Consider the following 20,609-nt stretch of genomic DNA (forward strand, 5'->3'; position numbering starts at 1 on the left):
ATCCAATGTTACCTTGGGGGTCGCGGCGCCCCCCAGGCCGGGGGGTGCCTAGCCGAGACGAAGCCGTCGAGCCCTCCCCCAGTCGAGACCCCGATGGACTGGAGGAGGATTCGGGGAGAGAAGGGAACAGAGGGAAGACCCCTAGGGCCTTTGCCATTAGCCTGGGCCCCAGGGACAGCACGCGGACCCTCACGTCCCGGTAGCAGTGGTTGACCATGCACAGGTGCACGTTCACCTTGGTCTTGATCCGGATCAGACACTTCACCATGGTGACGGAAAACTAAACTGGTCGGACCCCGAAATCCTTGCTATCTTAGAGAGGACGGCTGGCAGTCTGGTGTTTTACTCTAAGTCGTTCTCAATGTCGACCCGATCCATGTAACTCTGTTTGAAACTCTTTCTGACGTCACTGTCTCTTTAGCTCCTCCCGATTCGTCTTCTTCTCTCTTTCTCTTTGTCACTAATGTGTTCTTGAGCCCCGGACTCTGAGTAACAACCACCTCTACGATACTAGTAATACCTCAGCTGCACTGACTTGCTTGTTAGACAGAATGAAATAGAGATTGAAAGAGGGAGAGAGAGAGAGAGAGAGAGAGAGAGAGAGAGAGAGAGAGAGAGAGAGAGAGAGAGAGAGACACACAAGGTCATGGAATGTGCCCTGCTTTGTGCCACAGTCTGTTTTAACGGCCTGGCCTGTGGTCAGTTGTGACACATGGCGTGCTCTGTCACAGGGCTATTCTTAGGACGAGGAGAAGACTAACAGTGGAAGTACCCAAGAGACAGTAAAACACATCGACTAAACACACTGCACACACACACTCACACACAATTGAAAATTCAGACATACAACCACACAAACACACTTGCATGTGAGAGTTGGGAGCAGTGTTCTGCTGGAATTACAAGAGCCTTGACTTTATCAGAGCCTTGACTGTCCAAAAGTTAAACTTTTGGACAGTTCCTTTTGTTTATGCTACATACGTTGTATGCTGATTTGTCACCCAATGCCTAACCACCACTCTTCACCACATTGGCCACATCTTCTTCGTCACCAATCTTACAGTACCGGCACATAAGACAACATCGGCCAATCACAAACTCTGTCCGTTGTAGCCCCACCCTCTAATTGTTATAGTTGATGACACTTACCTGCATGGAGCATTTAGTACACATCTAGGTGCCATTGAGGAGTACGGTTAGGATTTTTTGACTATTTTGACCAAATCAACTTAACCAACCAGTTGTTTTAAAAATGATGTTCAAGAAGTATTACTAATTCAAGTGTTTTATTTAGTTTAACTGTTTTAATATATAATTTGACGATTCTGTTCTGCTAAACCAGTTTTGGTGTGTGTCTGGTATCTGTTTAGTTGCCTTTTATCTCCCTCCTTCCTGGGAATTTAAAGAAGCGGTCTTCTAGGTGTTTGGTGCAGTTGGTGGTGATGTGCGTCCGTCGAAGGCAATGATGTTGAATCAATGTTAAAGAATTTGTGCACAGGCCTATGCTCAAATATCTCCACAAATCTAGTGAGATGGTGTACTTGTCCCAAAAGGGGGTCACAGACATTGAAGATGCATATTTATGTAGCCCTTAATCAGTCTGAAGGGCTTCACTGTGATCTGTCAATCCATCACATGATTGGCACTACAAAAGGGTCAGCTCTACAAAATGTGTGATGCAAGTTTTATTTCTATGAGGTCATAACTTATATTCTTAGCAATGTTTGATCTGCTTATGTAGCCTATTGTCTCTAGCCTGGCTATTGCCAGACCAAGCTCAATCGTAGATTGCACGTTGGTCTGGGGAAGCTGCTGTCCTTTTCTTCAGCACAAGAGGCGTGATCGACGGGCCTAGTTCAACTGACTCTGTACGCGATTGGATGCTTGCCGTCGCTTCCCTGTCGTCATTGTGTTAAACCAGCCAAACTTGCGCCAGGGGGGGGAAAGCCAGCCTGATGATTGTCTCCCGCAAAAACGCATCGAAACTAGAAAGAAATGTAATGCTCATCTCCAGACCCTTCTGCAGGGTGAACTCAAATCGCCGGCAGAATGGGCAGGGCTACCCAGTCTTTATTATCAAATCTTTCAAATGTCCTGATCCTTGCACCCGTTCCCCCGTCCCAATGTTTCAACTGCACATCAGTTGAGTTGACTGTATTATCATAAGTAGTAGTATTGCATTCCTTGGCTATTGTTTAGCAGAGTATGGTGTGTACTTTGACTTCGAAGCAGAAACCAGAAGTTATTCCTTCAAATCAACGCTTTTGTGTGTGTGTAGAACAGACAGAGAAAGGCAGAGTATGTGTGAAAGACAAATACAATTCTAGAGACTGAAAGAATGTCTGACGTGCGCAAGTGTGACAAAGATACTCAACAACAAAGGCACTCAAATTACTGTTGAGAGGAAGTTTGTGTTTTTGTCCTTGGCTGCTCTAGTGAGCAAATCTATGAATTGAAAGAATGACATCCGGAGGACAAACTTTTTGGTTTGTTGTGTGCATGGTTGTGTATGTTTTTGGTTATGTGTGTTTGGGGGTCTGGCGCATTTCATGGGTTTGTTTCAAGAGGGCAAATGCTTGTGTGTAAGTTACCTTCCATGATGGAGATGTGGACAGCCCTCCGTCGGGTGCGGGGAACACTGGTCAGACGAGGGCCATGGGTGATGGAGGGACAGCTCCTACTAGGGACCAGGCCAGCTCTATACACATACAACACACACTTTCATCAGTCACACAGATAGATCTTGCACGACGAAAGTCATTGAAGGTTGAGTGAGAGGTTATTAGGGTTGTGAGTAGGGGTGCAACGGATCACAAAACCCCCATGGTGAGGTAGAGGTGCTGAGAGGGTTAGTAGAGGTGAGAGGGTTAGTAGGGTGGTGATGGGGTTAGTAGGGGTGAGAGGGTTAGTGGAGGTGAGAGGGTTAGTAGAGGTGGTGAGAGGGTTAGTAGAGGTGAGAGGGTTAGTAGAGGTGAGAGGGTTAGGAGGGTGGTGAGAGGGTTAGTAGAGGTGAGAGGGTTAGTAGGGTGAGAGGGTTAACCTGTGGATCTCAGGGGGGTCTCTCTTTATTTTGGCACTTTGTTCCATCACTTCTTTTGCAACTCTTCCACTAGAATAATGAAGAGTTATCATGTTAACAGACGTTAAGACTGACATCACAGCACTACCCCAGAGAGATAGAACCAAGCACATCGTATTTGCTTGATTGTAAACTAAGACTTACGTCAAATTATATCAGATGACAGAGCAGTGCATTGTAAACAGCTGTACAGAAAAGTGTACGGAAACTCTGGGCGCGGACAGATAGTATCCTACCTGTATCTGAAGCGACTTCCCTTAAAGAAGAGATTACTACTGGACACCGTGCGCACCTGGCTGGACTTCTCCAACCTGGGGGCGAGAAGGATAGAGATACATATATAGAGAGTGTTTTATATGCTTTGGTATAAGGAAACTTATACCAAACTTGTCCTTCCAACAGCGCAATTGAATTGTGTAAGGGAGAGTGATGTCCATCTACATGACAAGTTAAACAGCCAGTAGGTGGTGGTGGTGGTGGTGGTGGTGGTGGTGGTGGTGGTGGTGGTGGTACTGACTTGTAGAAGGCCTGGTTCTCCACTCCACACTTCCACAGGTGCTTACAGGCCTCGGGGGTAGGAGCAAAGTACGTCAGGATGATCTTCTTATCCTGAAACACATAACAGAGCGGCCACCTGTCACTCATTGAGCGTGAGGCTAAACAAATCAGGCGATTCCCGTTCAACAGAAATGTTTTATCTTTTTAAAAACGGGTTTTATATCGGTTCAAAGGCATGTGGCTTTCTGAAGTATCGGTTGGAGGTTCTTGGATAAAAATTCTAAACCTATAGGCTTGTTTTGAACATGCGTCATAGACATGACTGACATGGCATGACAAGTCTTGCCAACTGAAAAGCAACTACTGCCGCTATGGGTTGGGGGGTTCCGTTCTGGGTCAAAAGACTTCTTAAGTCGGGGGTGACTTTGGCCGTACACACTAGAACAGCGCATTCATTTCTACTGAAACAGACATTGCAAGGCCCATCGCAAGTCTGTGTTTTTGCAGATTAGACAAAAGGTCTGGCTGCTCTTGTTAATAGATAAGCAGAAATCAAAGCCATTCAAAATGACAACCAAAAGAAAATCCAAGGTTTACGTATAATTGTCAACAACAACAATTCAGATATCATCCCGTCATACAAAAAAGTAATCTTTCCGACATTTTCTTCAGATGGCTGTCGACACAGTAATGGTTGATTTCAGTCTCAGTGTGCCTCGGCCTGATAATTAAAACCGTTTAGGAGAAATCATTGTTCTCCTAACTCCCTCCTCGCTGGCGGCAAAATCACATGTCTTGAAACCCCCTCACTTCACCACTTTACCAGAGCTGACGTCAGCCCCCCTCTGGGCAGACACATTATTGAGAGGTTTGTCACCTAGTGGGTAGGGGCCTTTAACCAAGTATTATCCAACAAAAAGAGTTAGCCAGCAATCTAAATAATATTTACACAAACTTCTTCAAATAATTGATTTAAAATGAAAATGGCTAAATGATAGAATAACTAAATAGTTAACACTGTGTATATGTATGATGCAACATAGTCTACGACAAAGTCTGGGTATTTTCTTGCTTTGTGTCTTCAAGCATCTTTCTCTATTGTGAGAAGTGTGTGAGCTGTTCCTCATCTGGGTCTCTATGAGAGCATGGATCAGTGAGCTGTTCCTCATCTGGGTCTCTATGAGAGCATGGATCAGTGAGCTGTTCCTCATCTGGGTCTCTATGAGAGCATGGATCAGTGAGCTGTTCCTCATCTGGTTCTCTATGAGAGCATGGATCAGTGAGCTGTTCCTCATCTGGTTCTCTATGAGAGCATGGATCATTGAGCTGTTCCTCGACTGGTTCTCTACGAGAGCATGGATCCGACATTGGAGTGATGTTTTAAATCATGCATGCACTCACCTCCTTCTGATTAGCGTAAACATGGAACGTCTTTGCCTCAAACTTGAGTTTGGTCACCTCATCCCTGTGGGGAGACGGGCGGTCGGGCAGAGACATGATGTGATCAGAGACAAAGAAAAATGTAATGCACATACACACACACACGCACACACACACACACACACACACACACACAGACACACAGACGCACCAGTTAAGGAAGTGTATCCTCCTGTTTCCTTGGAGTACAGTGAAGCCAAACGGAGTGAAGGCCAAGAAGGCTGGGTTACCAGACACATCCTGGGAAAGACAGAAGCATCGTTAAAACACACACACACACACACACACACACACACACACACACACACACACACACACACACACACACACACACACACACACACACACACACACACACACACACACACACATATAGTGTGTCAATGTAATAGTATTTTTCCAACAGTAGTAACATGATGTGTTACCTTGCAGGGGTGAGGATCGATGCCGTACGTCTCCAGACTCTGAGCTTTCTGTAGGAAGTTGAGTTCAGATGTGTCTGGAGACTGTCCTCTGGTTGGAACAAAGAAAACACAGAAACAAAATACGTTAAACCGTGTTTATCCTGCCAGCTCCATCCTGCAGTCAACAAACCCGGCCAAAGTAAGCCAGAACTGGGCCGAATCAGCTGTGCTTTGGTGAAGCTTCTGCCCTGGCAAGACCGACGGGTTTGCAACCTAAACTCCCCTTTCTAATTTCTTAAATTCTTGACGTAGAGAAACAAAGACCTTTCAATTCAAGAATGCATTTAATCTAATTATACAATTGTTAAAAAAAAATTGCATTGAAAATGAATGGCATTGAAAACGAAATTAAATGTATTCACAAAATTATATATATATTATTTTCCTTTGGAAAATAACAAAGATAAACACTAGAGGACGCTATAGTTCCGCGATTATTGGTTTAGATGAGAAAGAGACGTAACACAAAGAGAAAGACGTCAGAGAAGAAAAAGGGAGTTGAGGGAGAGATAAAGAAAGATAGAACCATAGAAAGGGAAAGAGACGAGAAGATGAAGGGCCTGACGAGAGAGGTTTGTTTACAGGAAGGAAAGGAGGAAGGAGGCTTGAAAAAGTCATGACACAGTGCTTCAATGAAAGGTTACACACACACACACACACACACACACACACACACACACACACACACACACACACACACACACACACACACACACACACACACACACACACACACACAGTATCATAGAGCAGTAGGAAGAGGAATACAATTACAGGCGAATACTCAGCATAAAATGCGGATCTCAAATGACATATCTATTACCATGAATATCTATTGACACTGGTCTTTCATACTGAATATAAACGTTGTGGTATGGTTTGGATTGGAAATGTCCTCTCCTGAATATAAAGCTGACACCAACTGCAGAAAACATGTGTTGGTGTGTTTTATTTACTTCATACTTTTCCAACGACTGTTCCTAAGGCGAATAGAAAGTGTACACCTGCTCCCTTAGAGTATTTAGAGTTTATGCAAGGAGCCCTAGAAAGAAATACTGCCACTTTGGGCACAAAGCTAAATAACTGAATCATGGTAAAACAGTATTGTTTCTACAACAGCCCCGACCACAGCACAGGCTGCCTGAGACATTTGCTCGTGGTGGTGCTGCTGGCCTTTGGTTGAGGGATGGCTGGTCTGCGTGTCTGAAGGTTGGCCGGGGGTGTGGGTGGAGACGTGTGTGTGTGTGGGGGGGGGGGGGTTGCCTGGAGGAGAACACGGCGCGGGGCCAGGTGTCGCCTTACATCAGCTCGGTCTTGTGGATGTCTGAGATGCGGCGCTCAAGCCGCTCCGAGTGTTTGGGGAAGAACTGGAACTTGGAGCTGTAGCCCTCGGGGTGTTTCCCCGGGTCGTAGTCCCCGATCTCCGCTGCCCCACAGAGGACAATGACGTACAGGGATAAATACACTTCACATATATGCCTGTTAAGTATAGAGTGCTCCGCTGCAACACCACCACTGCACAGGACAACATGGACATGTACCTTTCTATATTTACAGTTTTTCTCAGTCGCTTTGGTTCATTTCTCAGATCAGAATTGAAATTCTCAAAACTACCTGTTCAATCTTCACATCAGTGTGTCACTTGTGCACATGAAAAAAACAGTTTCTCATTTATTTGAACACGTTGCAAATGCTTTGGTACATCCATGCACATGATTATGTACAATTCTCTGCTCTTTCCTACATTATCAATTGCTTATGTCATGTTGATCAAAATGTATTGCAATGGTCTCTATGGAATAGTCTCACCCCCACAACATTTAGGTATCAGTTCATTGCATAAGTCTTTACATGCAAAATGGTTGAACAAGTTGATATAATATGTCAAGCATATTTCTATACATTTCTATACACTGGCATTAGACTCTTTTTTTTGTTCTTTTTTCTAAATCTGTCCTGAATTGGTCAATTGCTACCAGGTGAATCTTGACTTTCTCTAAAGAAGGGAAATGTGTGAAGTGTTAGATCAACCAATAGCTCAAAGGTGCATCTCCTGAACCATGAACTGGCAAGTATATATATAGCTGGAGCACAACACAATGTTACAGTAAATTGTCTGAGAATTTGTGGCCCAACAGACAGGAACGTCAGGAGTTGTAGGATGACTGCACTGTAATTCCGACAGCAATGCATGTACAGTTTAAGGAGATTTTCCTATGTTCACATTTCTAGCAATGACATGGTCTGTCAACAAATTACAGTACAAAACAGTCAAAGCGTAAATGTGAATCTTGTCCAGTCTCTTGCAATCAATCTCCCACATACACTAAGGTGTAACTTACAATTTACAATAATGTCTTCAAAACTTTAGCCATAGTTTACATCAGAACATCCCTCCAGAGTACACTGTTATATTGACAACATGACTAAGCAATTTGACTGTCTTATACGTAGACAATGACACAAGGACTTGTCATTCTGATGGCACTGACATGTTCATTGAAACAGATATTTACTTTTGAGAGATGAACTAAGGATTTTGAGCAAGAGACTGGCTTTTGCAGGTCATCCATGGTGTTTTGCTATTTGAACACATTGTTTTGAGAAATGCACTAACTGCTTTGAAAATTTCAATTCTGATCTGAGAAATGTACCAAAGCAACTGAGAAAAACTGTACAGTAATATACCTTTCTAGATATTTAAGTTATATAGAAAAGTAAACACACTTTATACACGTCAAATATAAAGAACTCTTACACACCAACCACCACCAAGGACAGCAACATGAGGATATAAATATAGAAAGGTAAAGATTTGATGTATGTTAATATAAGGAGCTCTTCCACCACCACCACCACCTCCACACAGGGCAATAATAGAAAGATATAAATCTATAAATGTAAACACACTTTCTATACGTTGAATATAAAGAGCCCTTACAACACCACTCCCACACAGGACAACAATAGAAAGATATACATTTGGAAAGATTAATATAGAGCTATGTCTGCACCACACAGGAACATATCCTGCATAATTTAAGATAATTAGCCTTTAATGTAAAATATAAAGAGCTCTGCTACAGCACCACCAGAAAAGGAATATGAAGAAATAAAGAAAAATATACAGCTATGGAAATGACTAAACCTGCAGGTTAATGTGAAATATAAACATCTCTGCCACAGCCCCAGCATACACGACCATATAAAATGAATATATATCCACGTTTATAGAGAAAAATATAGCGTTCAATTATCTTTGTTTTATTCTAGTCATTACATAATACTTTTACAATATAATGACTATATTATAAAATAAAGATAATCATTGAATCATCAAATCATTGAAAAGTTGAATCTGCGATATGTTCTATATAAAAGACAAACTAAGGAGGAAAAACAAAGATGAAGATGTTTCTACCGAAAGCTCTTAAACAAATGCAATAACCTAAAGTCGTGTTAAAGTGGACGCCTGGGGCCGTGCCAGATGTCTCCATCCTACTGTAATTGAAGTGGGAGCTGATGAGGTGCTTAGCAATGCAGCACAGAGTCATTCCCTGTCGCAGGTATAAGGACACTCGAGGACACAGTGGGGCATTTACACTGCAGGACACACATCGACGGGGCTCACCAGCCCACGAGTTCTCCTTCCACCGGCTGAATGCCAATGAGCCCTACACCCAACTTAGGGGTGGGTGAGGGCAAGGGGGTGGGCGGGCTTTCAGATGAAAAATGAAGAAAGCAGAAAAGGTCAATGTCTCGCTAATGGAGAAGAAATCACCAGCATCTCAATGATAGCCCTGCATATTTTAGATAGGCTTTTTGAAATAGGTTTTATATACGGCGATGAAACCATGCATAATAGTTAATTATGTGTACCTTGGAGTATGTAGGCAGCCAGTAGGGCAGCGTCCGAGGTCTTGCACAGAAGTCGGCCGTGATACAGATCCCTCTTAATCTGTAGGAAGACCAGGTATCTGTGGACCAGAGCACACACACACAAACACACACACACACATCAGGTTCTGGTCCGTTATAAGGAGAACCAGAACCAAACTACTCCCCACTGTGCAGATCTAAAGCAAAGAGGGCTAATGACTTATTTATAGACTGCTTTGGGTGAGGAAGGCTTCACAATATATCCGCAAAGAGGGCCCAAAGGGCTGTGTGTGTGTGTGTGTGTGTGTGTGTGTGTGTGTGTGTGTGTGTGTGTGTGTGTGTGTGTGTGTGTGTGTGTGTGTGTGTGTGTGTGTGTGTGTGTGTGTGTGTGTGTGCGTGCGTGTGTGCTTTGAGACAAAAGCTTTGTCTCCTTCTCCCTACTTTCTATCCCAACAATGATGTAATGATACCTTTGGTAACAATGTAATGATAGCAACAACGATAGCAATGATGGTTTGACATCAACACCTATAGTTATAATGTAATACTAGCAACACTGATAGTAATGATAGTATGGTAGCAACACCTGTACTAATGATGTAATGATAGCAACGCCTAGTGGCTTCTTGGCCATTCTGGCACCCTGGGCGAGATCTCCTACTCCCCCCGCACCGCGGATAAGAAACACCATCTTCAGGAAAAATGGCATCAAATGCAGAAAGTGAACTGAACATGCCCAGCTGGTCCCTCCCCCTTCATCTTTCATCTTCATCACACAGAAAACAAAGAAATGTGTTGGGAATTGCAAATACTTACATTTGGAGATAGCTGGGAAAAACTAAACATTTTACAATACAAATATATATCTGGAGACAGCCCCCCATATGTATATGCCTAGGTGGGGTGACATTTTTGTCGTAAAGGCTCTAGGGGGATGATGTCTAGGTGATGTCCCTTGACCTAGGTTGCCTTTGCCTAGAAACAGCCCTGGCAACAACAATTGTAACAATGTAAGGATAGCAACACCGATTGTATTGATTGTATGATAGCAACACCTTTAGTAATGATATAATATGAGCAACACCTATCGTATTGATAGTTTGATAGCAACATTGATAGTATGAAAGCAACACCTATTGTAGTGATAGTAGGATAGTAATGATATAATGTTAGCAACACCGATAGCACTGATAGTATGATAGCAACACCTATGATGTTATGATAGTCAACACCTCTACTAATGATGTAATGATAGCAACACCTATAGCAATGATTGTGGGAGTGTGTGTGGATGATGGCTGGTTTAAGCAACCTGGCCCAAGTCAGAATGATAGGACTGTGTGGCTGGGGGAGGCTGCAAATCTGTGGCACATTGAGCAATCTGTGGTTTAAACCAGCCATCACCACACACGCTCTTGAGAGAGATCTCCTGCATTGCAACATGGGAGCTCAAGCGTCATAAATCATCTGCAAACCTTACAATTAACCAGTTTTCAACGCAACCACCCTGCGTCCTTGTCTGAAGGAGCCCCGTTAAAGTTACTGAGGTGGAGTGTGACAGCCACCTAGTTGGCGTGTATTATGGACATTGCCGCAATGATATAATGATAGGCACCCCTATAGTAATGATGTAGCGATAGCAGATATAATGATAGGCACCCCTATAATAATGATGTAGTGATAGCAGCACCTGCAGCAGGGGCGTAGCTTGGGCCGGGGCTTCGCGTGGGCCCCGCCTAGCGCACGTCGGGCCCCCCCGCGGCCGGCGGCGGTGTGAAAGCAGCGTAAGTTGTCTGGAGTAAATGGAGAGAGGAACTGACCGCGTTATATAGACTCTCTTCTCTCATAACATCACAGTCAGGGTGGCTTATATATTTTATCTTCCTCTGCCTTAATGTATGTCATTTGGTTACAGTAGTGATATTTTGGCCAGGAATAAAAAAGTATATACAATCGCACTTAGGCTATTTAATTTATTTTCTTTTAGTTTCAACATTTACAAAAGAATAGGGCCTGCTGGGAAATCTGTTCGACCAATCACTGTGATGTTTTGAGTGTACATACAACGTCCCTACATGATACTCCCGTATACCACAATGCAATGCGGTCGTGTTTTTCCAAAGGAGAAGAAGAAGCTGATTAATCGCGAAAACGAATACATTTAATGATGGAGTCTCTGTCTTCGTTTAGAAACGTCAACAATTTATTTGGAATCTAACATAGAAAATGTAACATTCAAAATTAATAAAAAAAAACTTGAACAAGGAAATGTAACATTCAACATCAATCCAACCTCCAGCTTTCCTCGTGAGTGCCCGGATTGTTTACATGATGTGGGCGCATCTGCCTGCGTCACACAAATACCCGGCGCATTTACTGACGAACATGACGTTTAAAAATGTTCAGCGTAGTGTCTGAATCCTCGTTTGTTCGTTCCCTATAGTGCACTATATCATGAACACTATATAGGGAATAGTGAGTGAGTGTATAGCGAACGACTTCGAACACAGCTAGTATCTCCAACTCTAACATATTGTTAAAAGCTAAGCCATACCATTGCATTGTTTTGCAAGCTAAAAAGTGGTACTAAAAAACGTAAAGAGAAGTGTTACGTATTTTAAGAATCTAAGCTACCCACACATAGACCCAATGAAGCAGGACCAAACATATAAGCCGTAAATACTATACATAGCCACAAGGGGAGCAAGACCTTATTGGAGGCTGCTCCAGCCACAGATAGCAGCACCTTTTAGATATATGAAGAAGCCGAAGCCATTACGGCACCCCGGCCACGCCCACTAGGCCACGCCCACTTGACGGTCTCTACCTGAGCACTGGAGGTGAAGTAGCTAGAGATTTCTACCCACACCCGCGGAGAGTCATGGGCAGGTGGCTCGAAGTAGCTAAAGTTATATCTCTCACACGTGTTCAACACGATTCCTAGACTTTCGTTCCATAGCCAGTTACCATGCCGAAACATGCAGACTTTAACAATAAACTGAGTTAAAAGCAATCCCGGATTTTGAACCTTTCCTTGAAGAACTACGTAAGAGAAGAAAGACCTGGCGCGCAATTCGTAATGTTTGCACAGCGTTTTTCCTGTACCTCGCCAGTGACAGTAGCCACGGCAGAGCGGTCATTTTCCGAGCTCAAATTGATAAAGACTTCCCTAAGGAGCGCCATGGCACAGTAGCGTTTGAGTGTATTGGCCATACTCTCAATCGAGAATGAAAGAGCAAGGAAATTGGATTTCACCTCTATTATCAACAAGTTCGCTGAACAGAAGGCACGCACTTCTGAACGGGTAAGAGCAGTTATTTTATTATTGGTTATGGCCGCTGTGCCATGAGTATGTTACCATTGGCCATTTCTGATTAGGCCATAGTTGTGCTGTTTGGGAAATGTAGTTGTGTGTTCAGCTGAATGGAGTATTTATGTTTTGTTTTTGGCAGTGTGTTGCAAATACAGTGTACGTGGTCCTAATAGAGTGGCGAAGTCACGCCCCTTCCGGTAGGGCTCATGGGACCTATGAGATCGAAAAATATGAATGGGTGTCAATGGAGAGAAAATAATTATTTTCTGGTCCCAGTCTTTATATGCCCTGGATTACACATATGTTGTTTGTGGATTTAAAGGATAATTTTTCATGCAAAGAAAACTAAAAATGTTCGTGAAGAAGTTTGATAATTTTAGGTTTTATGTGAGGCCGCTTTGTGAACTACAGCTCTTCGCTGCTCTCGACGCATATGATATACGTCACCACACCCGCCCTTGGAACTCGGCACAGAGATGGCGATCTCTCTGCCCCACTTCACCGCTTTTTCCAAGGGGAGGATAAAAGCATCGAAAGAGGTGAAAACCATTATAAGTCGGGGCACGTGCAGAGTTTCAGTTATGCCGATGGGAAGATTGTCGGTCTTCTCCACGCCAGTCGCAGGGAGCGTGACGTCATATACGAGCCGTGTAGTCTTTCTCGTTGTGTTTTCTCTGCAGCCTTTATCTGAACAATTGCACAATAAACGGTCGAACTCTTTGCATGAAAAATTATCCTTTAAATCCACAAATAACATATGTGTAATCCAGGGCATATAAAGACCGGGACCAGAAAATAATTATTTTCTCTCCATTGACACCCATTCATATTTTTCGATCTAATAGGTCCCATGAGCCCTACCGGAAGGGGCGTGACTTCGCCACTCTATAATGTTTCCGTGATTTTGACGTGTGATCTAGGGATGCTAAGTCTCTGTCCATGGTTCTGATGATGATTTTGCGTTCTCTCGTTGTGGCGGCTGTTGGCTTAGGCCCTATGGGGGAGTGGATGCATTCGGTGTGTGTGTGTGTGTGTGTGTGTGTGTGTGTGTGTGTGTGTGTGTGTGCGTGTGGGGGGCCCCCTAGCACAACTAAGCTACGCCACTGACCTACAGTAATGATATAATGATAGGCACCCCGAAAGTAATGATGTAGTGATAGCAGCACCTACAGTAATAATATAATGATAGCAACACCTACAGTAAGGATGTGATGATAGCCACCCCATAGTAATAATGTAATAATAGCAGCACCAATAGTAATGATAGTATGAAAGCAGCACCTATCATAATCATAGTGTGATAGCAGCACCTATATTACTGTTATGTGTGAGCCTCTTCATGTTCAGCCAAATGGAAAAACATGACAACACAAATATGGATATAGGGAAAGAATGAGAGAGGGGGGTAGAGAGGGAGGCAGGGGAGAGAGAGAGAGGGGAGGGACCAAAAGAAAGAAGGAGGATGGAGAGAGGGAGGGAGAAAGAGACACAGAGAGATAGAGAAATAGGCAGAAACGGAGAGAGAGAGAGAGATAGCTAGATTGAGATAGAACAAGATAGCGAGAAATAGGAAGAAAGACAAAGATAGAGAGAGAGACAGAGCAGGAGATGCAGATGAATGACGTATGATGGCTGTGCTGCCTGAAGCTCCTGTGGGACTCCACCACAGAGGCACCTGGCGTGGTCCTCTGCATACTAAACCACCTCAGATGTGCTCCCGCTCCCAGCCAGCATACCGTACACACAGTGCAATCATATCCAACGCCGCTGCTCAAGGTCATAGACGCCCGAGGAATACACCTCCGCTTTTATAATGATGTGGGTCGTGATTGGCTGCTTATGTTTTGTGTGTGTTTTGTTGAGTATGTGTATGGTTATGTATGGCAATGTGTGTATATGTATGCATGCATAAGAATGTGTATATGAATATATGTGTGTGTGTGTGTGTGTGTGTGTGTGTGTGTGTGTGTGTGTGTGTGTGTGTGTGTGTGTGTGTGTGTGTGTGTGTGTGTGTGTGTGTGTGTGTGTGTGTGTGTGTGTGTGTGTTTGTTTTAGAATGCTGAGCACAAGCAGATGGTGAAAGACGCCAGGGTCCCAGCTCCACCATATGAAGGAGAGGTTTTATTTCAGGGCTGTAGTTGAATTATGTGATATACTGGCATCTCTGCCCAGTAACTGCTTCTCACAGCAGTTTGTCTGGCTGTCAAAAGGCAGGCCACACACACACACACACACACACACACACACACACACACACACACACACACACACACACACAGGCATACACACAGGCATACACATGCACACTCAGGCATGACATACACACACATATGCACAAAGACCCACATACACAGACACACATGCACAAACACACATTCAAACACAAACCAAATAATGCCCGTGCCCACGCACTGAAATTCACTTATGGAGACAAAACTATGATATCCATTGTAGCCTTCACCATGTGAGAAATACTATCCGTGGAGAGAGCTAGGAGCTCCAGGTGTTGTCTGCTTGAATAGACCCATACCCACGGCAGACATCCAATGTTCCTCATAAAAACAGCTAACACAGTCAGCAGAATCTACTTTCACAATCAATTATTTTATTTAAAGCATAATCTGTGTAATGATGAGGGGAGAGCGTTCCCAGCTGTCTGTTCCCTTCACCTCACTCGCTTTAAGTTATCTAAGATATTTGACTCCGTAAAGATCACATATATCATAGATCATAATGATTAAAGTTCTGTTGACCACAAGCAACAAGATATGGCTCTGGGACTTTGTTTAATAGACCTTTGGGAAAATTAAGGACTCTGAAGATAAGCATCCATTCACTTACAACAAGCCATTTCTACATCTTTCCTCTAGTGAGGATTGCCCACCCATGTACATAATGGATAGATCGGCAGTTTGTTAAGTCCACTGGGAAGGATGGTAGGTCGATCTTTCTACACTGAAATTGCTTCAACTAGTATGGTGTGGTATGCTTTGTTTAGACACAACCAGTCAAAGTGAAAATTGTGAAGATTGAGATACAAATGTGAGATCCTATGAGTTGTGAGATAGAGCTAGGCTCCAAACTTGGGATGTCGGCTTCATTCAACATAAGGTTAACCAGGGGGTGTGTCCAACCAGTTGTATGATGGTTAGACTAGCTTACCAGTTGGTACTGTTCACTGGGGGGATTTGTAGCTTGATCTGTCTATCATATATCTGGTCCATCATCTCACCTAGTGGTTAACCTCCAGCATCTCAACCGGTGGTTAACCTCCATCATCTCAGCCGGTGGTTTACCTCCAGCATCTCACCTAGTGCTTAACCTCCATCATCTCACTCGGTGGTTAACATTCAGCACCTCGCGTTGTGTTTAACCTCCAGCATCTCACCTGGTGATCTCCTCCTTCAGGGCGGCAGGGTCCGGGGGGTAGAACTTGACCCGCAGACACATGGTGAAGGGGGGCTGGGCTGAAGACAGAGACAAACATCCATCTCTAGAAGGTTCTTCACCTAACTTGGTTTTCAGTGTGCATAGTAACAATGGAATTCTTCATAGTTTTCTCTATCGCCTATGTCTATAGCAGCATAGTTTCATCATTATGATAAATTCTTCAAACGCATAATGTATGTAGTGTAAATATTTACATACAATCCCATCCTTTCCGGATGAGGTGTGTGTAGATTTTCTACTTTGTAATCGCTGCCGTTTCTCACTAAAAGGGCTCTAAAGTTTCCTATGAAGTTAGATGGGTTTCTATCCTGATATCTCTCACTGAGAGAGCGTCTCAATGGCTAGAGTACCAGACAGGGCTTGGACAAACACAGTGTGTACTTACATTTCATCTGTTTGGCAATTGATTTGGAGAACTCCAGCCAATGCTGAAATGGAAAACCACACAAACAACAAGAGGAAGGGAGACATGGGGAATGTATTAAAAGGAGGGGCTGGGTTTGGCAGGCATGTGTGGCTCACCTGCGGTGTGTTGACTTTCCTGGGAGAGATTGTGAAGTGATTGAGCACAATGGAGGTGAGGGTGGAGGACGACACCTTGACTCCCTGTCATGTTTATTTACAAGGAGCTCCTTTTCAGCCACCCAATGAGCGCCCCGAGCCTGCACGGTGGAGCCTGCGTTGTGTCTCCTGGTGATTAGCAGGCCAATTTCTCGGTAGCGGCTTTAGTTAGCGGCTCAGCTAGATGACAATAGTTCAATGCAGTGTTCCTTAGCATGTGGTGCTGTTGCTAAGATCCTGAAAATGAACAGGACTGGCGACGGTAGCCAGCACCTCAGATAGGTAACGACAGGAATGCAGGCCTACCTAGAATGTGTTGATAATACTATGCTCTGACGCATCAATTGCTTACCGCTGTAACTAGTGCTCCAGCTTGCTATGTTATAAAAATAATAAGGGCCTCGGCTGTAGCCAGTCCCACAGATAATTAGGTTGAGAGTCTATCGCTAGCCACTCTAGCTATCGTCTCAGCTAGGTTACAAAACTGCAATGCAGTACCTGCAATACCTATATGAGTTACGAGAGTTGCTCTTTAAAAGCCCAGTTAAGGGGCTCCATTGTGTGTGTTATTTGACTGCTTGAATATTCAGTTATGCTGAAGCCCAGAGTTGGCCAGCGTGGGACCTGATCTGAGTTGGCAGGAGGGGTGAATATGAGTGGGTATGATGGGTTTGGTGCCAGGACCCTCATGCCGGCATGTGAAGGTCAGGGTGAAGGTCTGTGCTGGGCTGCTGTTGTAGGTGCCAGGGAGGGGGTATGTGCTGGTTCCACTGTCCCTGTAGCCTCTGACTTTCTTATAAAAGGTTCCGTATGAAATTTGCCATCTGGAATCAATTATTATATCTAATCTTATTTGGATCGTTCACAGCGTTATCATGAGCAAACCAAAACAATGATAACACTACTGCATTATAGCTTAACATGTGATTAGTATTAATGAAAGCCTGTATTCCAACAATCGATGAACAAGCGAATCGATCTTTGATGCGATCACTTCATCACAGGACAAACACAGGGGTCGCTTATAACTCTGATCATGGGTCTGCTGCAGCTAACCTGTGAAAGGAGCTGACCGTGTTATGTAATTTCGTGTTATGAGCGACAACTGTGCTTGTACTGCGGCGAAACCTCTGGTCTATTAATCAGGACCGTAATAATGACTGGATCAATCAATTGAAGGTGGTTGAGGTAAGATTGTATATTGTATCTATACATTTTGTGTCATTCTTTAGAAATACCATCTGTCAACTATATGTGGGTGAAATACGCTGCAAGATTATCTAATATGGTTGCCAAATTTAGATTTCAGACCATTTGCGGCAACATTTTTTCAGGGCATCTCATCCCTGATTGGTTCAGGGAATAGATCGTTCCCGTCAATCCCATTCTCATATACAACCTTATCATCTCAATTGCGGAAAGGTGTTTCAAAATGTTGCTCTCTTTTGGTGATTAGACTCTGGGGCTTGGTGAGGCTGCACACCTGTGGTGCACTGGGCAATCGGGGCATACGGGATAAATCTGCCATCATGCCACACTCTCAGAGAGATCTCTGACATGTCAGCAGTAAACAGCTGCTCTGGTTGTTAAATCCTGCCAAGTCTCCAATAACTGGTGTGAACAACATCTGTGTCGTGGTCGTTGGAGGAGCCCAGCAAAGCCACCTAAGTGGCGTGTGGCAGGGGTCTACTGCGATACATGCCTAATGAATCAATCAAATGTGTCTGTGGAGCCCTGATCTCCTAGCTGACAGAGAATAACCTCATGGAGTTACAGTTAGTCTGAGGGCTGTGAAGAGAGGTACTGTCTGTTGCCTACCCTTGCATCATCAGCCACACAGTGTCCCCCCTTTATCCCATTAGTTTAAATTGTATTAATGAGATAAAGTGTGGCGAGGGCTATTTTTAGGTTTTCAAAGGAAAAGGCAGGATAAGAACATATCATAAGAACAAGAGTTTTTAGCGCTAAAAGTGCATTGAATCAGTATGCGATTAAATTACACCGCTGCGATTCAAGGATGTTGATAGCACAGCTACATGGCTGGCTACACGTTCATTCCGAATCAAATAACTATTCAAATAATGCAATGCAAATCAACCAGGCCTATATAAAATAATTTGTTGCCATAAAGTCAAAGCATACAATCAAAATTGGAGTACAATAAATGTTTCTTCAAACATGGTGCTGAATTTTCGATGGCCGATGCTACTGTGGCTGAAGCTGAACGCTGGCTTACCCTCTGCTTGTCTGGGTCCACATATCTGATGCCAAAGTAGTCTTTCTCCAGCAGGTTGAGGTGGTGGCAGATGAGGTCGAACAGGTACTGTCCCTTGGCATCTCGCTGCAGAAGACAGCATTATTTTAAAGAGAACATTTTAGAAGAATTATACTCCATTGGGCAAATACGTTTCCAGATTTTTGTCCAGCTGTTGAGGTAGTGTATGTGGTGGTGTATGTAAATATGGGCACAAACACATCAACTGGGACAACATCTTTGACGTGCAATGGGTTTCGAAGCAGGTGGACTCCAACTAATTTCACCCCATCTTTGCTCAGGTATCAAAATATTTCAAGGCCGGACATCCAGAAAAGGTTTAAATATTTCACTACACCTCGGGGGAAATATCACAGGGCCATAAAATATTCACTTGCAGCAGCCACCATCCGTGGACCCTCTGAAAAATCTCAGCTCCATAAAGGGGAGTGGCAGAAGCAGTGAATGTTCGAGGTGTAGGCGATGGGAACGGCAACCAGCGTGAGAAGAGGCCACTACCTGGATAGTCGTTCCCGTCCCTGCACTCCAAAAATATGTAATCTAAAAACAGACCATAATTGTGTGGTCAACAAGGGGCAGGACCCCGCCGTCTTCAGGATCTCGTTCGGTGGACACTGATGGACATGTCCGCTGACCCAGGTCGGAGTCAATTCAAATGCGGGTTGCCACCTGAATGTGCACTCAACCTGACAGACTGGCTGAAGAGTGAATCTTTTTTTTCTCCGAAACATCCAGCTCAGCACCGTTCCTCTGGAGATGGTAATCAGATTGGAGGACCTGCGTAGGCCGTGCCTTGCTCAACGGCGCTTTCCAGCTAGCCCGTCGGTGTCATGTTCACCGCCGTGTGATAAATCAAATCCTAATCTTTCCATTGCACTCTCTCGCTCTCCATCACAAGTGATTGAAAGTTCAGCCGTCTCGCAGTTTGTCAGTTTGCGAGCTGAGGTTGTTGGTAATAATGCTCGGGACTGCCGTAGCTTCTCCTTTTGGAGTGGGGACTCGCTTTGGCAGTGTTTACTTGTATGTCACTTCAGTGTCGCTGTGCACAAATATTCCCATCCCAACTGTCACACCATATGTTCAGTCAGAGATATACACACTATTGAAAATGCTTTCCCCATATTTTCCCACATCAATCCAGAGACAGAAATGCTTACCATGCAAAGTAATGTGCTGTGTACAATGTGAAGATAAATTGTGACTATGACAAAGGGAAAATAATCACCTGTCTAGTAGTGAACTACTGTTATATAAAATAAAATGGATTATTTAATGTATACATTGAACCTGCTAGTCGTAAGTAACTAAAGATGTTATAAGGGGATATGGTCAAAAACACATCTCAGGCCTTCGATCTAGCTTCACTGCACCTGAACTCCCTCGACATCAGCTGCTCTGCTCTGCTCCACCCTCTCAGCTCCTATCTGCCCATTCCTTCCTGTCCCCTCCAGGTCTCACCTATCTTGTCTCCGTCCCTCCTCTTCTTTCCTCACTTCCTCCCCCGCTCTCGTCTATTCCCCTCCTCACCCACCTCTTCTCTCCGCTCTCCTTTTCTCTCCTCCTTCCTCCTCCTCATCTCCACTCTACATTTTTTTTTATCTCCTCTCCTCACTGTTCCCGCCCCTCTTCTATTATTCCTTCTTGTCTCAT

The 20,609-nt window shown here is 44.0% G+C and overlaps 1 protein-coding gene across 2 annotated transcripts in view; it reads right to left on the minus strand.

The window, feature by feature from the left end:
• The window catches only part of LOC132471796 (FERM domain-containing protein 5-like), a 55,641-nt gene that overhangs the window by 5,371 nt on the left and 29,661 nt on the right, over positions 1–20,609 (minus strand). For both annotated transcript variants that reach the window (XM_060071074.1, XM_060071073.1), the window contains exons 3-14: positions 18,921–19,025; positions 16,509–16,551; positions 16,062–16,140; positions 9,361–9,458; positions 6,784–6,907; positions 5,443–5,530; positions 5,169–5,257; positions 4,979–5,042; positions 3,597–3,688; positions 3,316–3,390; positions 3,041–3,109; positions 2,592–2,698 (exon numbers count right to left, since the gene is read on the minus strand). In XM_060071074.1, coding sequence (XP_059927057.1) covers positions 2,592–2,698; positions 3,041–3,109; positions 3,316–3,390; positions 3,597–3,688; positions 4,979–5,042; positions 5,169–5,257; positions 5,443–5,530; positions 6,784–6,907; positions 9,361–9,458; positions 16,062–16,140; positions 16,509–16,551; positions 18,921–19,025 — 1,033 coding nt within the window. The remainder of the gene's footprint in view (positions 1–2,591; positions 2,699–3,040; positions 3,110–3,315; positions 3,391–3,596; positions 3,689–4,978; positions 5,043–5,168; positions 5,258–5,442; positions 5,531–6,783; positions 6,908–9,360; positions 9,459–16,061; positions 16,141–16,508; positions 16,552–18,920; positions 19,026–20,609) is intronic.

This window comes from Gadus macrocephalus, chromosome 14, assembly GCF_031168955.1.
Source record: "Gadus macrocephalus chromosome 14, ASM3116895v1".
NCBI classification, from domain to species: Eukaryota; Metazoa; Chordata; class Actinopteri; order Gadiformes; family Gadidae; genus Gadus; species Gadus macrocephalus.